Raw genomic sequence first — 26,887 nt, 5'->3', positions numbered from 1 at the left:
CCGGCATGCTGGAAGTGCTCAGTAAACGTTCATTGCTGCTGCTATCATTACTCATATTACTAAGAATTTCCTGTGAGAGGCTAGTGTGGAGCTTTCTCCCCTGGGATAAAATACACTCCGAATGTCATTTTTTTCAGGGGTAGAGATCTGTTACTGTCAGGCTGTAAACAGAGTGCCTCTAGCTAAAATGAGGACTTAATTCTCCCTACAGTCTAATGGTAACCGTAGCAGTGTAACTTCAGTAATTGCTTTTGGTCTCAGAGGTCAGTATAAGTAGGGCTGTCTCTTAATAACTGGTTAGGGCACCTCGAACTGCTTTGCCTACCCAGGGCCCACTCTAGTAGACTACGCAGTTAGAAGTTAGAATAAGAGGATTACTGATACAGCATCCCTTCAGTAATGTTGCTGGAGTTCTGATTATGCAAATGTGTGTGTGTGAAAATTATTTTATTATTATTATTTTTTTTTTCAAATAGCTTATGAGGATCTCCTCCCCTACTTGAAGTTGTAAGACTGATGTGGACACTCCTCACGATACTTCACATGGGTTTCCTGTTCCTTAGTTAACACTGCATGATTCTTAAATAGTTCCTCCTGCTCCTCCGGGTCAGGAGCTCCTTCTAAACACTCATACAGAATCGTGTTCATTTTCTTGCAGTTGAACTGGCAATGATCATGGACCGTTTGTACGGTGGCGTCTGCTATGCTGGCATCGATACGGACCCGGAGCTGAAGTACCCCAAAGGTGCTGGCCGCGTGGCGTTCTCCAACCAGCAGAGCTACATCGCAGCCATCAGCGCCCGCTTTGTGCAGCTCCAGCACAATGACATTGACAAACGGGTAAGCAGCCAAGCAGCCGCTTGCTCGCTCGGGGCGTAGCCGCCCCAGGAGAGAAATGAATCTGCTCTCTGGGCACCTGGGAGGAGAAGCACCTCCCTCGTGCGTGCGGCTCAGGGAGCGGCTCTGCCTCGCCTGGGAACGGTCTACAGCCCCTGGGGGCTGCCTGAAAGGGAGCGCCCTTGGTATTGAAGGTGTTAACGAAGCCTCTGCCTTGCTCTCCCCAGGGCGATGTCACACTTATGAAAATAACCCTGCAGAATTTAGCTCCCAGTGCTGTGCCAGACGATGCAATCACCAAGGGTGAGAGCTGGTGACCTGCTTGCCCCTGTGGTGTTCTTACAACAAGCAAACCTGAACTAACTTTCAATGCTGAATCACAAAGTGTCGATCTTGCAATTTCTCTCGAACCAAGTAGCTGCCGTCCCCTCCAGTGCCCCCTGCACCTCCCTGAGCTCTGCTGCTCAGACCATACACACACACACACACACATGCGCGCGCACGCACTACCTGCCCTGTTCCTTGGCACTCCCTGCCTGGCCAGGAGAGGGATTCGGGTTTTCTCCTTCTGATCTGAAGAGGGGGCCCGATGTAGATTTGAGGAGCTCGTGTGCTCAGATGTTTTGTGGACAGGTCTAGCTTCAAATCCCTTACATCCCAGCTCTGTCATTCTTTGGAAGCTCCAGGGAATGGACGGTGGTGGGTGTGACTCTGGGGCCTGGGCTAACAGAGTAGAAGAGCAGGCAGGAGAACGCTCCTATGCGATGGCACGGTGCTTGTGAATGCGGTCCTTGGGGGACACACTGAGCCGGCAGAGAAGGCAGTCAACGTGTTCTGTTATGAAATTTCACCTATCCTCACTTTTGGCTAATTTTACATAGCAGACTTACGTTTCTTAGAGGGTGAAAATTTCAATTGGTGATGGATTTTTAAATATTTAGCAAGATTATATTTTCAGTCTTGTACAAGCCAGTGCTTTAAAAAAAAAAATCCATTTGCCACATCACTGAGCTCCTTAAAAGTAAATAGTGGTGGTGTGTTTTTTAATTAAGACGAACCAAAGAACTATTTAAGAATTTTGAAACACCTCAAACCCACAGATTCCGATGCATTTAACCCTCTGCTGCACCAGTCGCTGGTGACCCCAAGCAAATTACTGAATGCCAGGAGCAAACTTCTGAATCCTGCGATCGATCGCTGTGGTTAGGTCCCCGAGAAGGGGGCAGACTCTTGGCCGTGGTGTGCCCGGACATAGAAGCCCTGGCAGGGGGAGGGGCTTGTGCTGGTGGGTTCCTTACAGAGCTGCCATGATCTGGACTCTGAGTGCCCAGGGGTCTGGGGTGGCACTCAGGAAATGTGCAGAATCATCGTCTCCCCAGTTCGTCCTTAGCCCGTCCCACTTCATCCTGTACATGAAAACCAGAGTGACCTTGTGAAGTCACCTGAGAAGCATGTCCTCCCTCCTCAGGCCTTTTGATTCTGTCCCACTGCCCTCGGGACAAAGCTGAGCGTCCTCACCTGCCATGGACTGCACTCTTCTGCTGCCTGAGCTCTCTCTTCCGTGGCTGCAGCCAGTCACAACTGGCCTTTTCCCTCTCTTTCTCGGGGTTAATACAGATGCTGTTTCCTCTGCCTGCCTAATTAGCATAACTTTTCCTTATCCTTGGCGGCAGCGTCACGGTAATATTTTTCGTGGCGCTTATTTCTCCCCCATAGATCACTGTCCTGGTGCCAGCTGCCACCCTTTGTGGCACTAAAGCATCTCTGCGATGGAGCACCGCTTACACGTCCGTTAGACCACACAGTCCCCGCGGCCAGTGACTGACTGTCTTTCATGTTAGTTACTGAGCCTTAATACTTGGGACGGGGTGGGTACACGTTAGTACTGATTTTCAGATGAGTGCGTGGGTTTGATCAGACCCACTGACTCCAGGAAGTGCTTTCCCCACAGACCTGAGTTAGGAACCCGCACGTGCGATCACAGGTCCCGCCGTGAGCTTTACATGTTTCCATCGTTCACATACATCTAGGTAACCTGTTCTGCACTGAGCAGGGCACAGCTAGAGTTTATCAGGATCTGCTAGTATGTCTGTATGTTATTTTGAACATTAACAAAATGAGTTCGAAATTTCCCTGTGCTTTTTTGTTTGTTTGTTTTTGTTTTTTATCGCTGTTTTGCCTTTGCTTTTTACTTTTATGCTGTCTTCATGGAACACCTTTTTTCAAGTCAGTATGAGCCAGTGCAGCTCCAAATAAACATCTTGAAATAAATCCTTTAAGGGTTACATTAAGCATATCTCATGGCCCGTATTCACCAGCTGCCAGCCAGGTGGAGATGGTCCCTGTGTTGGCCAAGGTTGTGTAGCACACGGTACGGCGGCTCTCAGTGTTTCTTCTGCCTTAGCACACATGAGCACATGATACACTCCCGTGGGTAAGAGAGAATCCTTAGAACACTACTGGGGGGAGGGGGTGGTCTATGGGGTATGCCCATAAGTACCTAACGGGGGTTATACCCCACACCCACTCCGATCCTCACCACCCAGAAAACCATGGCTTTAGTGGAAAAGTGTCCTGGCTTGGGACCTCTCCCAGTCTTGGTTTGAGCTTGGGCAAGTTTCTTAACCTCTTAGAGGCTTCATTTTATTGTCTCATAGTAGTAAGAAATAGCCTAACTATCTTATCGTTTATTGCCCAGGTGAACAGTGATAGATGAGTCACTTCGGAAAGGTATCATGCTGTGCAGGTGTTGATTTGTGTTATTGTAGAGCCTGGCCTATTTAAATTGTGCTGTTGCCCAATCCTATGACCAAGGCTAATTGTTGATGCTCTTTTTTCCCCCTTTGAAAATGCCTCCTCAGTTCCACTAAGAATCCTTAATATTAGAGTAAGTAGTTGAATTTGACACTAGGGGAAAAAAAAAAAAGAAATTAACATAAGTGCCAGTCTACCAATATGCTGCTTAGATGTTAGTCAAGACACACATGTAGAGTCTCTTAAGCTCCTTTTATAGAGGTGAACACCGGGGTGCATTTTGCATTTAAAGAATTGAAGGTGGTTTCTTTAGTCTAGAAAGAGGTGTTTTTACCAGTATCTCTTCTATGATAATGAGCAGACTTTGAACTTGAAATCCAGTTGAAGGTTAGGATTACATTTTGCTTATATTCCTTTGAACGGCGTTTCTGTGAAAAATTGAACAGTTTAACGTATTTCAGTGCAATAAGGGCAAAAGCGGGCCCCTGTTCTCATTCTGTCCTTTTCCGTGGTATTTTTAGAAGTGGCTCCAAAGGAACGCCCAGGATATGAGAGCTCAGCTTTCTTTATAGCTCCAGTCTAGCCCACTTACGTAGAAAAGGGTGAAAAATGGGATCATACGAACATGAGTAATCTTTCTACATGGCCATGTTTCTATTCCCTTGTCTATTCTGTGGCGTTCTGAGAAATTTTGTAAGTCAATTAATCTTCCCCCATCTAACAAAAACATATGCTTTAACTTGTATGAAAAAATTCCTTTATAAAAATCTGAGAGGTCCCCATTACATGCATGCGCACGCATACCCACACACACACACACACACACACACACACACACAACTATTGTTTAACACAGCTTGGTCATGTTGTCTCCTAGAATTGTGTAAGTTAGATGTTTATTACCTGATCTGCATCTTGCAGTAGACATTGCCTATATTCTCAGCCCAGAGAGACCTTTTTACTAATCGAAAGATACTAGACCACAGCCAGCCAATCTGGGTTTAGTCTTGTCTATACCACTGAATAAATAGCCTGAAGGAAGGTGTGTGTATGTATTAATGGCAGTGCTTTTGAAACCTGTAAAGCACTCTGTCAATATGCCATGGCGCCGATAAAAGTAAACTCCATGACACCACAAATGCCTAATGTTCGAGCTCTTCTGGAAGAAGCTTATTAGCTTAATTGTTTTTTGTGGGTTTGTTTGTTTTTCATGATAAAAGGAGTTAAATATTTCAGGCAAGATAGGGAGAAAGAGGGGTGATTGGGTTTTTGAAATAGGAGGAGGAGCTCTGAGTAGGCAGGGTTCCATCCCTACAGTTAGTTCCCCTAAACCACCGTTTCCTAAGTCGCTCTTCAGAAAGCACGAGTCCCTTGGGATCTTAATATCTGTTTTTGCAGAAAAAACCTTTTTCTGAGTCAAATGAGTTTGGAAATGCTTTCTTGAAGGAACATAACGAGGCTGCTTTATTCTGGGGCTTGTTAGAATCTTTTATATGCTAATCTTCACGGTGAAGGTCCGAGGAGACACTGTGCAATCTTTCGCGGATTCTTTTGATCATGAGCTCTTCTAAAATGCACCGTCTCTCGGAATAATGTTCCAGGGGACCCCACTTGAGAAAAATACTGTGCTCAGCTTCTTTTCTTTGTTTCGTGCTCAAATTCAGAAGTTTCATAAGCAGTTGATTTTCCCCCTTCCTCAGTCCCCGTTTTTACCAAGTATGCCACACCCACCATATATTTTCTTAACTTTTTTTTTCCCCCCCAATGTGGTAAAAATCCCCTTGAACACTCTCCTCTTAACAGGCGTGTGAGGGAGCAGCACACGCTGAACGATAAGCACAATGTCACGCCTCACTGGGATTCATACCCTGTGACCAGCAGCTCCCCCTGCCCCTGCCCCAGGCCCTGGCAGCCGCCACTCCGCTTTCTGCGGCGGACGGGTTTGGATGCCCCCTGTAGACGGAACCATGCAGGTGTCCTCCTGTGACCGACTTATTTCACTTAGCGGGATGTCCTTGAGGCTGTTCATCCATGTTGTCACATGTGACAGAATTCCCTTCTTTCTTAAGGCTGAGTAACATTCCACTGTGTGTGTATAGACCACATCTGCTCTATCCATTTTTCTGTCACGGACATTCCATTGCTTCCACACCTTGGCCATTGTGAACAGCACCGCAGTGAGCCTGATAGTGCAGATACCACTCCGAGATCTTGATTTCCATCCTTTTGTATAAATTCCCGGCGCTGGGAGTGCTGGGCGCCTGTTTTCTATCTGAAAAGGGGTGGCGTGGGGCGGGAAACAGCAGCTGTGCATTCATGGTAGTGGTGGGGCATGGGCGGTGTGGTTGATAGTCCCTGTGGTATTTATCAGGTTTTTTTTGTACTTTGGATACTTGAGATTAGCTGTTGTATTTTTCTAACATATCAGTCTCTATATGAAAGAGAAAATAGGTTGAAAATCAGTATACCATTGAGAAACAATGTTTTTGTGCCTCTGTTTTAGCTTACTTCAGAGGACCAGAGAGACCGACTGTCAGTTAGCTAAGGTGGGGCTTTCTGATACATGTGACAGCTACGCCATAACATGTCATATTTAATAGCATACTCTTTAGAAGAGTCCATTTTTATTGATTTATTTTAAATACATGTTTTTATTGATTTCAGAGAGGAAGGAAGAGGGAGATAGAAACATCAGTGATGAGAGAGAATCATTGACTGGTTGCCTCCTGCACCCTCCCCCTCCCCACTGGGGATCGAGCCTGCCACTTGGGCAGGTTCCCTGATAGGGAATCGAACCGTGACCTCCTGGTTCATAGGTTGATGCTCAACCACTGAGCCACACCGGCTGGGCGTAATCCATTTTTTATTTAATGAGATGTTATCCATTGCACCTTTCTTTGCAAGTACTTCAAGTACTTCACACATTTGATCTTTTTTTTTTTTTTTTCAAATTTCCTCTAGACCTGAATTTTAGCGAAAAACTATCAGAGTCTTTGTATTTTTAGCCTGTGTGAAGATTAATATGACCCAGTAACCGCGCTGACAGAAGTGTGCGCCATACCGCACTGTCCCTGGCCACAGCCGGAATACATAAGATGACTCAATAGCAAAGGGAGAGAGGGCTCTGGTGACCTGTTCCCAGACAGTGCCTGCTCCTGTCCTCAGTCAGGGCCCCATGACCCGCCTTTATTTAATGCCGTTACTGGCCCCTGCCTTGGTCCGGCCTGAAAGCTTCCCGCTGAAGCTATGGCCGTGTTGGATTGGATCCTTTGAGAAGAAGTGAGTTCAGGTATTGTCGGAGCTCATCCTACCTGAGCTTGTTTTGAAGCACCGGCTGGTGTCTCAGAGCCCTTGGCTGTAAATGGCTGTTTAATGGAGTTCGGGTCAGCCGAAGAAAGCGAGAGAGATTCCTCCTCTCTACATGGCATAGTCACCATTTGTCCTGTCTCAGCTTCCTCGTCTTCACCTCTGACTTCTCCTGTTCTCTCTTTTTATGTCTGCTCTCTTGGCATTGTGATTTTCTTTTCACTAAATTTTAAAGAACTTATTTACTTTATTAAGTGTACTGGGGTGATTGGTGAATATGATCACACAGGTTCCAGGTGTGGGTTTCCATGTTATAAGATCTGTCTATTGCACCGTGTGCCCACCACCCGAAGCCAAATCTCCTCCCATCACCATATATTAGACCCCGTCACCCCCAGCCCCATCCCTCTGGCAGCCCCCACACCGCTATTTGTGTCCACGAGTTTCAGTTTCACATCCCGCAGATGAGTGAAATCATATGGCTCTTAGCTTTTCTGTCTGACTTATTTCACTCAGCATAATATTCTCAATTTCTTTATTTTTTAAATATATTTTATTGATTTTTTTTATAGAGAGGAAGAGGGAGGGAGAGTTAGAAACATTGATGAGAGAGAAACATCCATTAGCTGCCTCCTGCACACCCCCAAGTGGGGAATGTGCCCACAACCAAGGTACATACCCCTGACCGGAATTAAACCTGGGACCCTTCAGTCCCCAGGCTGACACTCTATCCACTGAGCCAAACCAGCCAGGGCTACTTCTTCTTTTTTTTCTTTTTTTTTAATATATTTTTATTGATTTTTTACAGAGAGGAAGGGAGAGAGATAGAGAGCTAGAAACGTCGATGAGAGAGAAACACCGACCAGCTGCCTCTTGCACACCCCCCACCGGGGATGTGCCCGCAACCAAGGTACATGCCCTTGACCGGAATCGAACCTGGGACCTTTCAGTCCACAGACCGACGCTCTACCACTGAGCCAAACCGGTTTCGGCCAGGGCTACTTCTTTATTGTTTAAAGTATTACATATCTCTCCTTTTTTCTCTCTTGATCTCTCCCCGGCCACCCCCACCCCCAGCACATGCCCTCACCCCACTAGTGCCTGTGTCCGTTGATTATGCTTGTATGCATGCACACAAGTCCTTTGGTTGATCTTTTAGCATCCCCCAAACCCCCTCCCTGCCTTCCCTGAGGTTTGACAGTCATCAGATGCTTCTCTGTCTCTGGAACCGGTCCCAGTGATTCATGATGGTTCTGTTCTCTCTTCTCCCCGTGATGCACTGTCCTGCTAGAAATTGGTTTGGGGCTGAGTTACATCTTCACCTCCAGCCCCACTTCCGTGGACGGAAAGCAGGCTGAGGGTGGACGGGTTGATTGTGCGGGATACTGTCAGCCGGCACGAAAGAAGTTGTTCTTACAGCCACACAGACACTCCCAGATTTTCTGTGCTCTGTCAGTGTGTGGCCGCGGCATCAGCCTTGGGACACACAAGCACATTCCGAGCCGCGGGAGAGGCACAGAGTGGTCTTTAACGCTTTTGCCCCTAGCCCCTGCAAACAGGAAACACGGTGAGGCCCTTCTTTTGAAAGGTGAAAGGAACATGGGATCCAAACCCTTTTCCCTATGTGTTTTTAAATCCCAGAGAGCTTCTAAAATTAATCACTGTGCATTTGCCAAATCGGGAAGGTTTATGGATCGCTTCGTAGCAATCCACGTGGCTGCCAGATGCCCAGAGAAGTAAACAGCAGGATTCTAGCTCATCGTCAGCTGAGACACGAAAACCTCATGTTTAAGCATTCTCAGTGCGGCCTGCCGGTGAGGGGCACCGTGTCTGGTGGGAATGGTAACGAGGTCACTGTGGCTTATAGGCTGGGTGTACAGTGCCGTGGAGATGAGAAGCACATTGTATTTAAAAGCTGCGAGCACACCCAATGGAATGGTGCTTCCAGGAAGCATGTTGCTCTAGATCAGTGTTTCCCAAAGTGTGGCACGCGTACCCCCAGGGAAGAGTTTGGTGAGGGTACGCGTTGCACCGGAGCTTGGTGGGGATATGCACTGCACCGTGCTTAGCTGCGCCTAATTCTACGTTCTCATGAGTACGAGGGGTACTCAGCGTTACGAAAATTATAGAAAGGGTACACACATGTCAAAAGTTTGGGAAACACTGGGCCAGATGATAAGAAATGGCCTCCCTGACTTCTGAGCAAGCCTCTCCGTCTGTCCCTAAGCAGCTAGACCTCTCCCCGTGTTCTCTTTTCTGCAGTTTGTCCACTCTCTTCAGATCAGCGGGGGGAGCACACATGCAGTCCTTTTTCATGATATTCCATGGGGTGGATGTACCACATTTTATTCAAACATTTCCCTGTAGATAGACAGTTCCTTTGTTTTTAGTTATTTGCCACTGTGAGCGATTCTTCAGTAAATAAACTTTACATGTGGTGGTTATGTTTACAGCATTAACAACCACCAACAGGGGGATTATTAGAGGGTCAAAGAGTATATGTATTTTTTATTTTAATAATTTGGTTTGTTTGTTTCTTTAATTGATTTTAGAGAGAGAAGGGGGAAGAGAAACATCAATCAGCTGCCTCCCACACCGCCCCCCTCCCCAACTGGGGATCGAATCCGCAACCTGGGTATGTGCCTCAACTGGGATGGAACCACCACCTTTCTCTGTATGGGACGATGCTCCAACCACTGAGCCACACAGGCCAGGCACTAGTTTGCTTTTTTAAAAATGTTGTAGCAAGTTACATTTCTATCGGCGAATGATAAGTAGTTATTACCTCTTTTAAATGTTTGCCAGTCTAAGGAAAACAAAGTGATATTAATTTTCTTTTTTCTACTCATGAATGTGAAAATCTTTTCATGTGGATTGCCTTTGAATTCTTACATGAATTATTCTCTACCCATGTTTCCACTGTGTTGTATGTCTTTTTCTTGCCAGTTTTTAAGAGTTCTTTATCCTCCTATGTAATAAAAGGCTAATACCGTATGCAAATTGTCCCCTCAACCAGGAGTTCACCAGGGGGCAGGGGCCTGCTGGCCAACCATCCACGGCCCCTAGCAGGGCAGGCTAGCCAGATCACACTGGTGCATAAATTCGTGCACCAGGCCTCTAGAATAATATAAATAATAATCTGTAGTTTTTTTTCCCAAACCCATCATCTGCCTATTGACTTTTCTCAAAGTATTTTTTGCCATTTATAAGTGTATTTTATTTTTACGTAGTTTAATATATTTTCTTCTGGAGTTTCTAGGATTCTAGTCCTTATTAAAAAGGACTACTTTGCCCTTAATATGTACATATAGACCTAGTTGTTTGTTTGTTTGTTTTTAAGATTCTTTTTTAACATTTAAATATTTCTTCATGTAGGTCCAATGTGTTTATGATCTAATTCATTCTGAGTAACATAATTTTTGTTCCAAATGTGAATAGAATATTTTCTTCATTTTCATTCCTAGGATATCATAAAGCTACTAATTTTCTCACCAGTCTTCTTAGGGAAGGATACCTTGACCAGATACAGGATTTTGGGTCCTGTCTTTCTCTCAGCCTAATAGATAGCACTTCTTGTTGCTCCACCTTCCAGAGAGGCAGAGAAGTGTGGTGCCTGCTTGTTCCTTTGCTTTGCAGGAGTCTGTAACGAGGTCTTTTTACTTGGAAGCATGTAGCGTTTTCTCTGTCCCTTGGAGAAAATCGGGGATTTTAGCTAGTGATCTCCCGGGATGTGCTGGTGGTATGCTCTTTTTCATCCAGTCCAGAGTGGACTTGCTGGTGTTTTTTTATATGTAGTTCAGGACTTGTACCTTTCCTCATTTCTTTTTCTCCTTCTGGAACTTAAAGATTAGGCTCTCCTGGATCTATTCTAAAATTTCTTATCTTTTCTCTCATTTTTTACTTTTCTAAATTATATTCCTTACGCCCCCCGCCCCCGACTTTTAAAATATTTCCTCACTTGATCTTTTATGCCACTGAACTGGATCCCAACAGGGACTATTCTGTCTTCATTTCATCTGATAACTTAATTAGTGAAAAAGGCACACTTTGCATATTTTAGCTTCTTAATAACAAAAACGTTTGGATACATTCAAAAGTATAGAGGGGAGAATAGTGAATCCCTTCTTCCAATTGCAAGTTATCAATAGGCAACGTTTCTGTCATCCAGTCTCAATAATTATCAACGTGTGACCACCCTTGTTCATCTGCACCCCTGCTCACTCTCCCCACCTCACCCGGACATCGTACCATTTCATCCCGAAATAACCCCGTTAAATAATTAATCTTATCGCTTAGGAAGAGTTCTTTAAAAAACAAAGCTGGGACTTCAAGGTTTCCTTTTGCAGAGATGAAAAAGTGCTGTAACTGGATAGAGGTGGTGCTTACACAACCCTGTGAATATGTCAAACACCCCTGGATTGTCCACTGTAAAATAGTTAGTTCTTATGACTTTAACATAAAAAATTTAATTTACACTTTTAAAAAAGAAAAACCCCGAGGGAATAAAACCCACATAACCACTGCTTTTACACTTAAACAAAAGTAACCTTTTTTAAAAATTGAATTTAGTGGGGTGACATTGGTTAATAAAATTATATAGGTTTCGGGCGTACCATTCTATAATACATCATCTGTATGTTGTATTGTCAAGTCCCGGCATTTGTTTAGTATTTCCAGAAAGTCTCCCTGTGCTAGACTTGAGTCTCCTTAAGTGCCCTTTCCGTGCTGGATACGCTGAAGTGGCTATTGTCTTTCTCCCCAGCACTCCTCTTTCGCTGAGTGTGAATTATATTCCCTCAGACCGGCCTCTGCGTGCTGGATCCCTTTTTCTAGCCTTACTGGGGGCTCGGGTCTGGTTGCGGGAACACTGAGCACTGGCATCTACCAGGTGGGAGAAACACCCCCTCCCCCGCTCCATCGTACATGAATGGAGGGGAACGCGGGCTCTGCCCAGTCACTGCCTGCCCTGCCTCCGCCGTGGCCCAGCCTCAGGCACCACAGAGGGGTCAGGCCCAGGTTCCAGCTCCTTCCTGGCCTTCCATGCCGGAGCTGAGGCCAGGGGAGATGTACCGATAAGCTGGCTCCCTCCCCCAGGAGTCCATGGTCTCCACAGACCGAGGTCTTCCCGGGTCTGCCACTACCCTGTCTTGCTCCAGGACTGTGCTTGCACCTGAAGAGGGGTGCTGGCCACGGCAGGACTGGAGACAGGAAATGCCCGATGAGCCGTGAGCAGTGTTAAGTCCAAAGGAGGAAGGAATATTAAGGCTGGGCCTCTAGTTGATTTTTGACAAGGTTGTCAAGACCGTTCAATGAGTAAAGAATAGTTTCTCTAAGGAACGGTACTGGGGCAACTGGATAGCCACATGCCAAAGAATACAGTAGACCCTTCCTTACACTGTATACAAAATCACCCTACAATCAACTCAGCCTAAAAATAGGAGCTAAAACCATGAAATTCTCACAAGAAACATAAGGGTAAATCTTCATGACCTTGGATTTGGCAGTGACATCAATTGGAGGAGTGACAAAAGAAAAAAATAAATTGGACTTCTTCAGTATTAAAAACTTTTGTGCATCAAAAGGCATTATCAAGCAAGTCACATACAGCCTACGAAGTTGGAGAGAATATCTGCACACTATGCGTTGATAAAAATCTAGAGTCTAGCATACTAGTGTATAAAGAATGCTTACAGCTCAACAACAAAAAGACAATCCAATTAAAAAATGGGCAAAGAACTTGAAATACATAGATCTTTCTCCAAAAAAAAGGTATCCATAGAGGGCATGAATGGGGGTAGAAAAAATAAAAGGCAGATAGACAGATGACCGGTAAAAGCTGCTCCCGGGCATTAGCCGGTAGGGACGTGGACATGAAAACCACGCCTGCTAGGACAGCAGTAACCACAGAGAAACAGCCAGTGTTGGTGAGCGTGTAGGGAAAGCGGGCCCCGGGTACATAGCCGGTGGGAATATAAAGCAGTGCAGCCTCTGTGGAGAGCAATTTGGCAGCTCTTCAAAAAGTTAGACATAGAATTGCCGTGTGTCCCAGCAATATACTCGAAAGAACTGAAAACAGGGATTCAAACAATCATATGTCCATTCGTTCATAGCAGCACCATTCACAGTAGCCAAAAGGTGGGAACAGCCCAAATGTCCGTCAGTGAGTGATGGACAAACGGAATGTGACAGATACCCGCACGTGCATCGGACTGTCAGTCAGTCAGGCAGAGGAGTGAACTTCTGCTGCAGGGATGCACCTCAAAACATTGTACGTGAAAGGAGCCAGATGCCAAGGGCCCCATCCTGTGAGATCCGTTTATAGGGACTATCCAGAACAGGCAGGCCCTGAGGCGGAAAGCAGACCGGCTGCAGCCAGGGAGCGGCGGGGGAGTGGTTGCTGAGTGGGTGCGGGGTTTCCTTTGGGCGGTGGAAGTGTTTGGGGACTGGACAGAGGCAGTGGTTGTGCAGCATTAAATGCTACTGGACTATTCCCTGAAACACGGTTCATTTCATCTTAAGAAAGAAAAACTAAAAGACAGGAACTTGTTGGGTGGGGTGTTAGCCTTGTCCTTCAAGCACCAAGCCCAGGGCCTCGGGGCACAACGCCCTTCCCTGCCCAGCCCCTCTGTCTCCCTGTCGCCCCCATCCCACCTCCCGGCCTGGCTCCCGCCAGACCTTTCCCCTTCCCCGAGGACCTGCCCTGCACCCGCCTGCTCCGGGCCCTGTCCTGGCCGGTTCCTCTCCCCGAAAAGCTCTTCCTCACCCCGCATTGTCTGGTGCTGCCTGGCCTTCAGGCTTCAGCCAGGTGCTTTGACAGGTGCTGCCTTAGACTCCTCACCAGGACCCTCTGAGGTAGACACTGTTCACCCCTCTTCCAGAGAGACCATGGTGTGTGTGTGTGTGTGTGTGTGTGTGTGTGTGTGAATGTTACTCTCACTTCACAGGGTTCAGGAAGAGCACACAGAAGGGTGAGAATTTGCCTACAGCCACACAACTGTTTTGCCCACATTTTTTGATCCCCAAAGACCACCAGGGAGCCGAGTCCGATGCAAAAGCAAGAGAGTTTTTATTCAGGCCAGCCCGAGCTCAGTCCCACATGCACTGATGCAGAGGTGGAGAGAGAGCGCGGGTTTCTCTGCAATAGAGGATTTATAGGGATGGTAAGGTCACTGCTGTGGCTGACCCCGATTGGTTGGGTGAGGGCTAGGGTCCGGTTACATAGCGACACAGTTACACAAAACGGAGGACACGGCACAAGGTGGAGCCAGGAGTTACGGAGCAGGTCCCGAAGCCCATGCTCTCCACCACGGCCCGGCGCCAGCCGAGTCGCCAGTGGCATCGGCCCAAGACGCCCCGGCAGCTCCACCGTAGGGTCTGGGAAGGAGCAGGCCCGGGAGGAGGCCTTGCTAACTAACCCTTTTCCCTGTCTGTCTCCCCTCTCCGGGCGCAGGTGGAAGTGAAGCCATACGTGCTGGACGACCAGATGTGTGACGAGTGCCAGGGCACGCGCTGCGGGGGCAAGTTCGCCCCGTTCTTCTGTGCCAACGTGACCTGCCTGCAGTACTACTGCGAGTACTGCTGGGCCAGCATCCACTCGCGCGCCGGGCGGGAGTTCCACAAGCCGCTGGTGAAGGAGGGCGGCGACCGCCCCCGCCACGTGCCCTTCCGCTGGAGCTGAGCGCGGCAGGCCTGGCCGCGCGCTGGCCTCGACGACAGAGGAGGGAACCGAGAGGGCACCGCCTCAGGGCTTACCGTGTTCTGGAAATCTGTGCATTCGTTCTCGATTTTTAAAGAAGAAATGGGTCTTTTTATTATTATTATTATTATTATTTACAGTCATATTACTGAACTCCATGTCCAGTATAATGCAGAACTGCAGAGTGTATAACGGTACTGATTTGCACTTTGATTCACACCTTTTGTCTGCTTGGTACCTTCATTTCTTCACACCTGACCTTGTCCCTCGTGACAGTACGTAGACTGCCATTCTCATCAGCGGCCATCAGGTTGATGTCTGCGGGTTTTTTTGTTTGTTTGTTTGTTGCCGTTGTGTTGTTGTTGTTACGATTGTTTTTGAACTGGAGCATGCACTTATTTTCAGAAACGTAGAGCGTTGCCCCTAGGAGAAGACTCACCAAAGGGAACGCTCGTGAGCAGGTGGCAGATGTAGCAAAAACTTCACAACAATTCAGCAATCACTCGTTGGGGTCATTTAGAGTAAGGGTCATGCAACCCTTCATGAAAATAAGCCTTTAGTTGCTCTCTTATCTTGACATGTAAGGATACCTCATAAGCTGAATCTTTATTTTATTTTTTTTTCCCTTCACGTTTGATTTTGTTTTGCTGAGGATTTCAGTTAGAACTCTTAGTGTTACGTAAATTTATGCTGCAATAGCTTTTGCTGCTATGAAACATGGTATTGTTAATACCATACTACTCTATTCAGGCTAAGGTATCAATGAATAAAACCCAACAGCACACTGTCAGTGACTGAGGGATAGAACCCGCTGCTGAAAGGAGATCAGAAGAGGCTTCAGGAGGCTTCAACGGAAGGTCACTATTTCTGACTGCATGTTTACTTAATCAGGTTGCTGCATGCAATAAATTTTATATCCAATGTCTAGTATGAAACCTTCCCACAATGCACAAATTAAGAATCTATATAAGCTATACAATACTGATTTTTTTTAAACAAACAAAGAACAAGATTTTTTTTCATTCAAAGAATTGGTAATTGACTGGAGGAAGGCATGCCTCAATAAATGGAATGCTTCTGAAATTAGGAAGATCCCATAACAGAATGACCTATATTACAACCAATATACAACCTAGGTGTAGGATATTCTTAAAAGCAAATTCGTGGATGGTAGATGAAGTACTTTGCGGTGCTCTGTTATATATCGTGCAATTTACTTTATAGAGTAAAGTGATTATGTCTAACTGTGATCAAACTTAACTGTTTCAAAGCCTCTGTGTCAGACGTTAGTGAACTTGACAGTTCACAACTGGTATACTCTTAACTAACACATGAGCTCTTAGTTCCAATCTCCTAGTGCTTGCACCATTTTACTACATAGCTTCAGACCTTGTCCAGAAAACCAAAGAGCTCATCTTTAGCTTACAAACACTAGGAATATATACAGTCTATAGAGATAAGTTGTCAGATTGACAAGCTAGGCACACTTTAAGAGAAAAGTTGTGTGACGGTGATGCTAAAGAAGTGTCTGTGCGAGAAACGAAGGCCTGGGGGGTGGGGTCGGTTGTCTGGGTGAGACATTCACTACTTAATTCCCTGGATTTATCCTGTAAAGCTTGAATAGAATTAAGACCTGCTAATACTACCGTGGACATTTTTTTAGCATTCACTCTTGGGCTGCAGATAGTAATATATAAACACACACGATGATTGTGAGACTATGTAGAATTTTTTTTTTTTTTAATCTTCTTCCTATGTTTTGGAAATCTGGGGACAATCTGACTGGATATGACACTGCAGACTAGGTTTAAATCGCTGTGTTTTCCGTGCTGTGATGTCCTTGTACTGTCTTAAGTTAATATTGCTTGTTTTGTTTCTCCAGTGTTTCATTGCAATTACCAGCTCTCAAAACTATAGTTTGTTTCCAAAAAAAGGAAAAACAAAATAGTTTTTTACTGGATTAAAAATGCTTATTAGAAATTCTCCCCTTTTGAGGTTACCTCTGGGCTTTTTGGTAAGAATTGCTTTTTTCCTGCCCAGCTGTGGTTTTCTGTTGTTTGTTTTCTATGTTTGTGGGGGTTTTTTGTTTTGTTTAGTTTTTCATCTGTATAAGAAGTTTTGTTATGCACTACTACTTTTTGTATTCTAGACAGTTTTCAAAAGTTGGCTGAAGATTTTGTTTGTTTGTTTGTTTGTTTTTAAGGAAAAAGGCATGCTTTCTGACTGACATGATCTTTTTGCAATACCTCAATTTTGAAATATAGGAGAGAAAAATGATATTTTCTAAGTAAGTTTATTCAGAAAAAATATATATTAATTTAATTCTGCAAGAAAAATGATTTAACAGATGGGTAACTTTATTTTTTTCATGCTTATTTGTGTTTTTTGAAAATGAAGAAGTTAGAGCTTTATAACTATATTAAAGATCATATCTAACCTACAGAAATCTACCTAATTATATGAGAGAAGCAAAACTTTTTGAAGAAGCACCCCTCTTTCATGTACTAAAATAACACTGAGATTTAAAAATAAAAACAAAAACAACAACAACAAAAAAGCTGGAAGATTGTACAGCATAAAGCTTCACGTGAAAGCTTAACGTTGTCATGAATAGGTTACAAAAAAATAAACTCCATTTGGTGCTGAAAGTTGTGAATAGATGGTGGAAACTACTTTCCCTTAATTTGTATATTTATAATCAAGCATTGATTGTGCACGACTGGCCAGGATTGTGAAAGAATTCTTCTGTTTGTATTTTTTTAAAAAAGAGAACTTTTTTAGTTTATTAAATTATAACATGTTCCCTTTTGTTTTGTAAATAAATGTGCCCCTCCTCCCCCGAGTTGTTAATGTTATATTAAAAAAGAGAGGGTCCTTCAAAAAAATTATTTTTTAAAAAACAGAGGTGTTCTGACCTGCAACTTGACTGGGAAGCCCCTGGGTATCACAGGTCCTGTTGTGGCCTTTCCTTGATGTGACACTTGAACTAGTCGATTTTTTGAAGGCTATAACCTAACCTCGACTCTTTGTTGTTATGTGCAATACTGTTTGTACTGTTTGTATAAAAAAAATAGAAAAAAAAAGAAAAGAAAAAAGGCATAAATCTTTATTGCAGATTTATTTTCATTGCAAACTTTAGACATTGTGATTCACTGAAATCATTTTTCTACTGTCAAATATGTACCTTTTCTTCATGCTGGTATTTTTTCAATAGTAATGTAGCCTTTGTACTGAGACAAATTTTCATTGTTATTTTTAGAGAGATTTTTTGCTAAGAAAAAAATTTAAACATATTTACATATTTTTCATTTTATTTCGTATTTTCTTTAAGGAGTGCTTTCTCAATCATTAATAAGAGTTGTTTCTGGGAGGGACTTTCATATCTGGTCAATGTCATAATATTATTTTGTATTTTTACTTGGAATAAATTAATTTTATGATGCTAATTCTTTAAAAGTTTATTTTTTTCATTTTCGGTTATTTTTTGAAGCTAAAAAACCTTTGTAATATTGTTACTAAAGTGTCTAGTTTTTTGAAATGCAAAGCTTTATGTATTAACTTGCTGATGTGGTTTACAATAGTGTGACAACAATGAAAAAAACGGTTGGTTATGTAAAAAGAATAATTGGGTAATAAAATGACAGAATGAGCAGAACATGTGAGATTTTTGACAAGCCTTTTCCTTTGTTACAGTGGTTTAGTGTGAGATTAGGGATGTCACAGTACAGTTCTCTAGGGATGTCACAGTGGATTTATACAACACCAGGTGCAGCCGCGTCTGTGGCCCTGATCACGGTCACCCTCGTGAGACACCACCAGGCTGACACCTGGCCAGGTCAACAGAATGACTCATTGCTTCCCCCTCTGACTCTTCATAATGTGTGTGTGTGTGTGTGTGTGTGTGTGTGTGTGTGAGAATCTGCCCCCAACTGCTGTCCATGTGTGAGTGAGACAGTGCCTTTTCGCCAGGCCACCCCTTTTCCCATTCATTCCCTGTGGTGACGTCTGAGAGTGAACCGAAGCTGCTGAGAGGACAGACCCCGCCCTCTGGGGAGTTAGACGCGGATCGCAGGGTCTCCCCGGTCCCGCACTCTCAGCCGTCAACCACGGTCGTGGACAGTCTCCGACTTCATCGTCCTTCACCTCCCGCCTGCTCCCTGCTCTGGTGCCCCTCGTTTGTCCCCCCTCATCGTCCCTCGCTGTGGCCACCCATCTGGCAACCCTCTGAGCATGCTCTGTCTTCTGCCCTCCCGCTTCTTTTCCAAACACCCACCTCCCCTCGGAGCTGTGCTGTGAATGGCAGCGAGCCATCGGAATGGCACCTAAAATTAAGACGACAAAAAAAAAAAAAAAAACACACAAAAACGACGACATACGACTGCAGAACTGGTGTTGCGTAAACAGAACATCCAATGACTTGCTCTAGATCGAAGGTGTGTTTCTACTGGTCCTTGATGGCCTCTTCCGGCCCCGCTGCCCGGGAGGCAAGGCTGTCAATGGCTCAGAGAAACAGCTGTCCAGCGTTGGCTCTCGGGTATGCTCTCTGTGTTCAGTTTTGTAAATACTATATAGATTAGATCAAGTCGTGATGTAAAATTTTAACTCACATTGGGTATTCCTGGTTGGAATTTTACATTAACTCACCGATAAGTGATTAGGAACAGAAGAAACGAAATTGGAAAAAAATTCTCGCTTAGTGGTATAAAGATTACGCTTAGATTTCTGCTTCTATCTTGTGTTTTATAGCTTGTGTAGTGAGGCATGGGCTAATGCAGAATGTATTGCATCGATGCAATTAGCAAAATAACTGCTAGTTTTCATTTTATCTCTTATTGTATTAGCAACACAATGGTATTTAACTGGGTAAGGCTCCTACCTACCTATTTGAGTATTGTGACATCTCTACTTGCAAGGTTTGAGTGAAAGATTAGTCACAGATTAGTGAAAACAAAACAAAAAAAAAGTATCTTTTTGTTAAAACTGGCTTATGTGTATGGATTGTTGTTTTTTCGCCTGTTTGGTATGTCAGCTAACATTTTCTGTTTCTTTATTGTTTTCTTAAACAATAACCAAACTTCTCTATCTCAGCTGCAATCGTGTTCCATTTTACCACAGAGTATTTTATAATTCATGCTGTTGACTTTATACCCCAAAATGGGTCAAGAAGTGGACATAGATGATTCGGGGATGTTTAAATTTGTACGACGGTGAGGTTAACCGCCACCGGTAGAAAACTCGGGTGCTAACACAGGACAACATCTGCTCTTCTTTCTTTTCTGGATCTAGTTCTGTTGGGGTATAAAGTATTAGGTATTTGTTGTTTTTTTGCTGTCAAAACAATGGACATAACTCCTAGAGTGTTCACCGCTAAGGTCTCTGTATTCGTTTTTTCCGACTAACAGCTACTTTTAAATGTACTGTATCTTTTATCACCTGTTCTCTTTAGATTGTTTTTGCTAGAAACCCTTACTCAGCTTCTGCCTCTGGGGCTCGGACTAACATTGCTTGTATGGAAAACTGCAGTACTGTGACTACACACGGAGCTCAAAGCAGCTACTGCTTCCACTGCTTAAACTTTGTAGTTTGGACTTCCTTTTTTTTTTCTGTAACAACAACTTATTAAATCTAGTTGTACGAAGCACTGACGCTTGTCATCCTTTGCATTCGCGGAGGAGTCGCGTGGCACCTGCGGAGCGCGTCCACTTTGGTTGATTGGGGTTTTTAGGGAGGAGGGAGGGAGGGATGGAGGGAGGGAGGAAAGGGCCGCGGTGAGCTCGCAGCACCCCCCGCCCCGTGCTCACCCTGAAACACCACGGACACAGCACGTGCTGTGCAGCGGGAGGGGGTGGCGGGCGGACAGGGACCCTGCCTCCGGGCCGGGCTTGGAGGGGGCCGTCGGTCTTGTATGCCCGGCACTTGCCACATGAAACTGATTTCCAAAATCAAAACCAGGAAAGTCCGTGGAAACGTGAGTATGCCCCCTTTTGTTTCATCATCTTTTTTACACGAGGCTCTCTGATCATTTTTTTTTTAATGGGTATTGTCAGAATCCCCTGCGGACTCGGGACGCGCGAAGCTTCCATCCTTTGAGGCCACGTAGAGGCCCGCGCGCCCCGGACCTGCAGGTGCGCGGCGCCAGGTGCGCCCATTGGCCGGGGCTGGAGGCCGGGAGGATGGGGTTAGGGGTGGGGTTGGGTGGGGGTGAGAGTGGGGCGGGGCGGGGTTAGGGGTGGGGCTGGGGTGGGGCTGAAGGTGGGGGTGAGGGCGGGGCGGGGTTAGGGGGTGGGGGTGAGGGTGGGGGTAAGGGCAGGGCGGGGTTAGGGGCTGGAGGCCGGGAGGATGGGGTTAGGGGTGGGGGTGAGGGTGGGGGTGAGGGTGGGGCGGGGCGGGGGGGGGGGTAAGGGCGGGGCGGGGGGGGGCGCAGGTGTTTTGTGTTTTAACTCCGGGCTTTCGGCCCCAGCGGAGCTGCGCGTGGGCGCCGCGCGGGCCTCTCTGCCTCTGCGGGTCCCTGGGCGCCGCGCCCGGGCCCGGGAGCCCCGCTGCCCCATATCATCCCTCTACGGAGGCCGGCACCCAGTCCGCCCCACGCCTGCCCCTCCACCCTAGGGGGCCTGGCGCGTCGGGCGCCCATCGCTCCTGGCTGCAGCCCGGCAGGTAAGCTGCGCGGGGCGGGCGGGGGGGTGTGTGTATGTGGGGGTGCAGCCCGGGCGCTCTGGCTCGGGGCCGGGAGCCGAGGCTGGAGCCAGGGCACCGGGTAGCACCGAACACAGCTCCACGCCCTCCGGTGGCTGTGTCTCAGCCCCTTTCTGTTTGCTGTTTGGACACCTACACTGAGCACCAGCGAAGTCCTCCCAGAAGCTGGTCTGCCCGGGCCCACGTGCCCCTGGCCAAGGGTCCGCTGGGAGAGGGGGGAGGGTGTCTTTGGGTCTTTTCCAAGGTCCTGGCGTCTCCTAAATACACACACACACACACCTCTCTCTCTCTCTCTCTCTGTCTCTCTCTCTCTCTCTCTCTCTCTCTCTCTCTCTCTCTCTCTCTCTCTCTCTCCCAGCAGAGGCCCGGGGCCCAGCCTGCTGGGGGGCTGGGTGTGTGTCTGGGGCCCTGGGTGGACAAGGAAAACAGCCGCAGACACTGATGAGCGCTCGGCTTTAGCATTGGGTTTGGTTTTCCCCCCCAGACCCTGGGCGCATGGGCTCCTGGGCGCTCACGTCGGAAGACTGAAAAGCGTGTGTGTGAGCGGAGCAGCTGCGCTGACTGGGCTGAGGATTGGTGAGGGGAGAGGGGCGCCAAACGGATGGGGCTGCTGCCAATCACAGGCTTGTTGGGGAGGAGACGTTCACCGGTTTAGGTTCAGAGTTAGGAGTCTGCAGGTTCGCTGACAGAACGATAACGGGAGAGACAAAACTTACATGCATATAAAACACAAAATAAGCGACTCCTATAATATAATTTACATATATTATATTAATTATAAATATAAGGGCCGGGAGAGAAAGGCTGTGATGCAGAGACTGGGTGTTAGAGGGACAGAGGGAAGAAAGTTGGTGGTGATGTTTGTTGATGCAGCTGTGAGCGCTTTTTGTGTGTGTGTTTTTGGTTTTTCTCCCTCCTTGTTCTTTGTGGCCAGGGGAACCCCGCGGGAGGGGGCTGTGGTTGGGCCTGGCTCTCAGAAGGTTCTGCCTTTAGTCAGATAAGGGAGGCTCTGAAAAGGCTGCCTTTGGGGTCGGCTGCATCTCAGATGTCTTCCGTTTAAAATCGTCTTCATGTCAGCCCCGGGGGTCCGAGCGGGTTCCCGCGGACTAATGGCTGGAAGGAAGCTGACACTGGAACACGTAACTGAGAGTTACCTCTGCCCTGTCCCAGGACATCGCTGTGCGCAGGGAATGCCGTGCTCAGGTGGGGCGCTGTGTGCCTTTAGAATTTAAGGTGACTAGACATCCCGCTTTTGGCGGGACAGCCCCGATTTTTAACTATTTGTCCCGCGTCCAGAGGCGTTTTAAAAAAATTCTTTCCAAAAATCAGGACTTTTTTAAAACGCCGTGGAACGCGGGACAAATTGTTAAAAATCGGGGCTGTCCCGCCAAAAGCAGGACGTCTGGTCACCTTTACCTTGATCCAGAAGACTTGGCTGTAGCAGGTGCACGCACACCTCCACCGTGAATGCCGGCCCCTCACAGCTCACCCAGGCAGGTCACGTTCTGCTGGTTACCGCCCGGCCTTCGGCTCAGGCGGTTTGAGCTGAACGGTTAGGCATAAGGGAAACATTCCAACCGAGTGAGACTCTGTAAACGGAAGACAAACTCCCTGGGCAGGTTTTGGTCCCCACACCTAGGAGTTGTCTTGTGCGCTTGGCCTCTCAGAACACAGGGCCTCGTACTTGGTGTTGTTAATCATCCTTAAAGCCAGAACACAGTGCCGACGGTTCCCACACGAATGACTCACATTTACAAGCCTGCAAATACCGCGTGTTGGCAGAGTCTGGATCAGTGCGGGTAGAAGGGTAAAGAGGTGCGATCCTCTTAGAAACTGTTTTAGGAGAGCCGGAGGGGTGCGTGCATATGCTGTGACTCAGCATTCTCACTCCGGGATGATGACCAACAGAAATACAGAGTGTGATCCCAAAAGACACGTATAGAATGATCCGAGTAGCACTACTCCCAAACGGGAAATTATCCAAATGTCCCGCAGCATTAGTAGGGATAAACGTCCGATGTAAGAAACGTCCAAACCTGTAGAGACATTCTATGAGTTTATTTGAGCCAAACCGATGACACGTACCAGGGAATAAGACCTCAGAATGCTCCGGACAGTAACAGTTTTGTAGCTTCTCTCATGCATCTGAGATAAAGGAGGGAGCTAAGGAAGATTGCCTGGAGGTGGGAGGAAGAAAGGTGGGGCCCTGACTGGTTTGGCTCAGTGGACAGAGCGCTGGCCTGTGGACTCAAGGGTCCTGGGTTCGATTCCGGTCAAGGGCATGTACCTTGGTTGCGGGCACATCCCCAGTGGGGGGTGTGCAGGAGGCAGCTGATTGATGTTTCTCTCTCCCTCTCTGGATGTTTTTGGCTCCCTCTCCCTCTCCCTTCCTCTCTGTAAAAAAATCAATAAAATATTTAAAAAAATAAAATAAAGGTGGGGATTGGATTACAGGGTAGTGAACAAGGTTGTGTGCTTTTCTTGGGGGTGGTTTTGGCTTCTTTCAAAGATGTGTTCACCCGGATGCACAGAAACGACGGACAGGGCTGGTTTAAACCCGTTCACTAAAGAAGCTGCAGGTGTGGCGTGTGACCACCCAGTTAGGAACTCAGGATCAGTACCTGTGAGCTTACTTGTATTTGTCCATAGTATGTCCGTAAATGGGATACTATGTGAGTGGAGACCTAGAAGTATAAGCAACATTACAGAAGGATTCTACAATGTTGATCACAATAAGCCAGGCTTAAAAAAAAAAAAAAAATGTATCTACACACTTTGAATAATGACAGAGGCAGTGTTTATGAAAATACATTTCATTCTCAAAAATGAGCTCCCAGCTGCAGAAGAGTGTATCCATTGTGGAGGGGGTGGGGAGAGGGAGAATAACACCCTGTTTATGACTCCACTCATGTCAACAGGCAAAGGCAGGAGCCAACGGCCGCTTCTGCGGGGACGTTCTCGTGCTGGGGGGTTGAATGCACAGGTGTGTTCAGTTAGTGGAAATCAAGCTTACACACTGCGATCTGTGCACATTTCTATGTTTCGGTGAAACGTCAAAACAAAGGGCTCTGTGAACACGGAAAGCTGAGGCTGAGGCCACGGGGAATTCTTTCTTCCCAGGCGACCTCCGTGTGACTCGCGTTTCACGCTCCTGAGTAGCCACACTTCCTTCTGCCACTCTCCCCCCCACACACACCCATCTCTGGCTCCGTCCTGGTCTTTAAGCCGACCAACACGGAGAAGGACTTTTTTTTAAGTCAATTTGGAGGGGAAAGTGGAGTGGAGACATAAAGTTAATAAAGCTCCATTAATCTTCAGAAGCGGAGGGCTGGGCATCAAACACTGAGCGCCCGTTACTCTCACAGCGCACGTGCTGACTGGCTTATAGAAAGTCTTGTGTACCATCCAGGGTCTGCCGGCCCCACGTCCACCTTACACCCTGGTGTGTGTGTATGTGTGTGTGTGTGTGTGTGTGTGTGTGTGTGTTTAATGTTTTTGAGATACTTGTCGATTCAGATACTGTTGTAAGAAATCAGACAGAGAGTCCCATGCGTTCTTTACCCGGATTCCCTCTAACATCTTGCAAAAACTAGATTGCATATCACAACCAGAATATTAATTGACATTGCTGCAGACAGCTCAGTGGTCTAGATCAGTGTTTCCCAAACTTCTCTCATGATGAGAATCACCTGGTGGAGTTGTTAAAATACAGATTCCTGAATCCCAACTAAGAAGTGCTAAACTAGAATTTTTGGGAATATATAGGTAAAATTGTATACTTAACTAGTGCTCTAAGAGAGAAGTTTGGGAAACACTGGGGTATACCAAGTATACAATTTTACCTATATGTTCCCAAAAATTCTAGTTTAGCACTTCTTAGTTGGGATTCAGGAATCTGCATTTTAACAACTCCACCAGGTGATTCTCATCATGAGAGAAGTTTGGGGAACACTGGTCTAGATGGAGAAAGGTAATAAAACCTGGTGCTTACGCCAGGTGTGGGACCATGTGATGGGAGTTACAATGAAAGCTGAGACTGGTTGCCACCTGTGCCAAGGCTGGGGGACAGGGCACATCCAGGCCAGTGCTGCTTGATTGGAGTTTGTGGGCTTTGGAGAGATTTCGGGAAATCGGTGCTCTCCCTTAGCCTGGCTAACACCTTTCACCCTGCCCCCCGGAGTTCCTGAAACCTTACCCCCAACTCCTCCCCTCCTCCCCCCCCCCCTCCCCGCTGCTCACCACAGTGGCCTTCCTGCAGCAATGTCTGTCAGCTGAGAGAAAGGAGGGGGAGTTGGGGGCAGAGGGAAAGCCAGGTTAAGGGAGAGCACAGATTCCGCAACACAGTTCTGTCCTGGGAGAGAGCTGTGCCGACCCTGGCCCTCGCCCAGAAGCTGGTCGGTCCAGTTGCTCCCCATTTGTCCCAGTGCCTGAGCTTTGAGCCGGTGAGTCTGTGAGCAAATGAGCCAGTGAGAGTGTGTGCCGGCCCAAGGAGGGGGTCTTGGTCTCCAGAAGCCCCTTCTCACTCAGACACAGTCCCCGCCGGTCTCACCGCCGCGGGTGGTGGGGGCTCTCTCCCAAGCTCCGGTGCCCACGGCTGGAGAGCCTGGCTTCTCAGGGGGCCTCCACAGCGGACATGTCCCGCCTGATTCTTTTTTTTTTTTTTTTTTTTTTTTTAATTTTTTACTGAGAGGTAGGGAGAGCTAGAAACATCGATGAGAAACATCGACCAGCTGCCTCCTGCACAACCCCCACTGGGGATGTGCCCACAACCAAGGTACATGCCCTTGACCGGAATCGAACCCGGGACCTTTCAGTCCGCAGGCCGACGCTGTATCCACTGAGCCAAACCGGTTTCAGCCCCTCCTGATTCGTTTATTTTTTATTTTTATTGATTTCAGAGAGGAAGGAGAGGGAGAGAGAGAAACATCAATCATGAGAGGGGGCCATGCTCGCCCCCACACTGGGGATCGAGCCCACAACCCGGCACGTGCCCTGACTGTTAATTGAACCACGTCCACCTGCTTCATAGGCTGATGCTCAACTACTGAGCCACTGGCCGGGCTAATTCTTTTTTTTTTTTTTTTAACCTCAAGATTTTGTTACATAAAATATGAACCTTACAACTGGATCACTTGTCCTTTCTCTTATCTCCTCCCACTTCAAAATGCTTGCATTGCTTAATCGCTAGCATTCTCTCGGGTCTGCAGTCGGGCTCATTCAAGCCTCAGTACAATCTTCTTTGTGATTTTAGCCTTTTTGCAGAAAACTGGCGTATTCTGCCCACCCCAGCCACTCTGCCTCCTGTCCTAACCCGGCGTTCCCTGCACATACAGGGACTCCTCCGCCTCCCACCAGGCACCATGTGCCTTTGTTTCTTTAGTTGCGGGAATTCTGTTCAGCTGGTCTTCAGGTGACTGTCATTGATGGTTGTTCTAAAGTTGTAATTTTGATGTGGTTATGGGAGGAGGTGAGCACAGTATTGTTTTTTTCTTTGATTAAGGTATTACAAATGTGTCCTTATTTCTCCCTACCTCCCACCCTCCTCCTATGCCCCCCCCCCCCCCCCCCCCCGCTCATGCCCTCACCCTCTTGGTGTCTGTG

At 46.8% G+C, this 26,887-nt stretch overlaps 1 protein-coding gene across 7 annotated transcripts in view; it reads left to right on the top strand.

The window, feature by feature from the left end:
- CPEB3 (cytoplasmic polyadenylation element binding protein 3) overlaps positions 1-20,234 on the top strand; it is a 177,824-nt gene extending 157,590 nt beyond the window's left edge. For all 7 annotated transcript variants that reach the window (XM_084904324.1, XM_084904321.1, XM_084904323.1 and 4 more), the window contains 2 exons: positions 659-840; positions 14,348-20,234. In XM_084904324.1, the coding sequence (XP_084760450.1) occupies positions 659-840; positions 14,348-14,575 (410 nt within the window). In that variant the 3' untranslated portion in view covers positions 14,576-20,234. The remainder of the gene's footprint in view (positions 1-658; positions 841-14,347) is intronic.
- Positions 20,235-26,887: the final 6,653 nt, after the last annotated feature.

This window comes from Pipistrellus hanaki (genome assembly GCF_964339955.1).
Source record: "Pipistrellus hanaki genome assembly, chromosome: 14".
Taxonomy (NCBI): Eukaryota; Metazoa; Chordata; class Mammalia; order Chiroptera; family Vespertilionidae; genus Pipistrellus; species Pipistrellus hanaki.
This window is presented reverse-complemented; position numbering and strand designations above follow the sequence as displayed.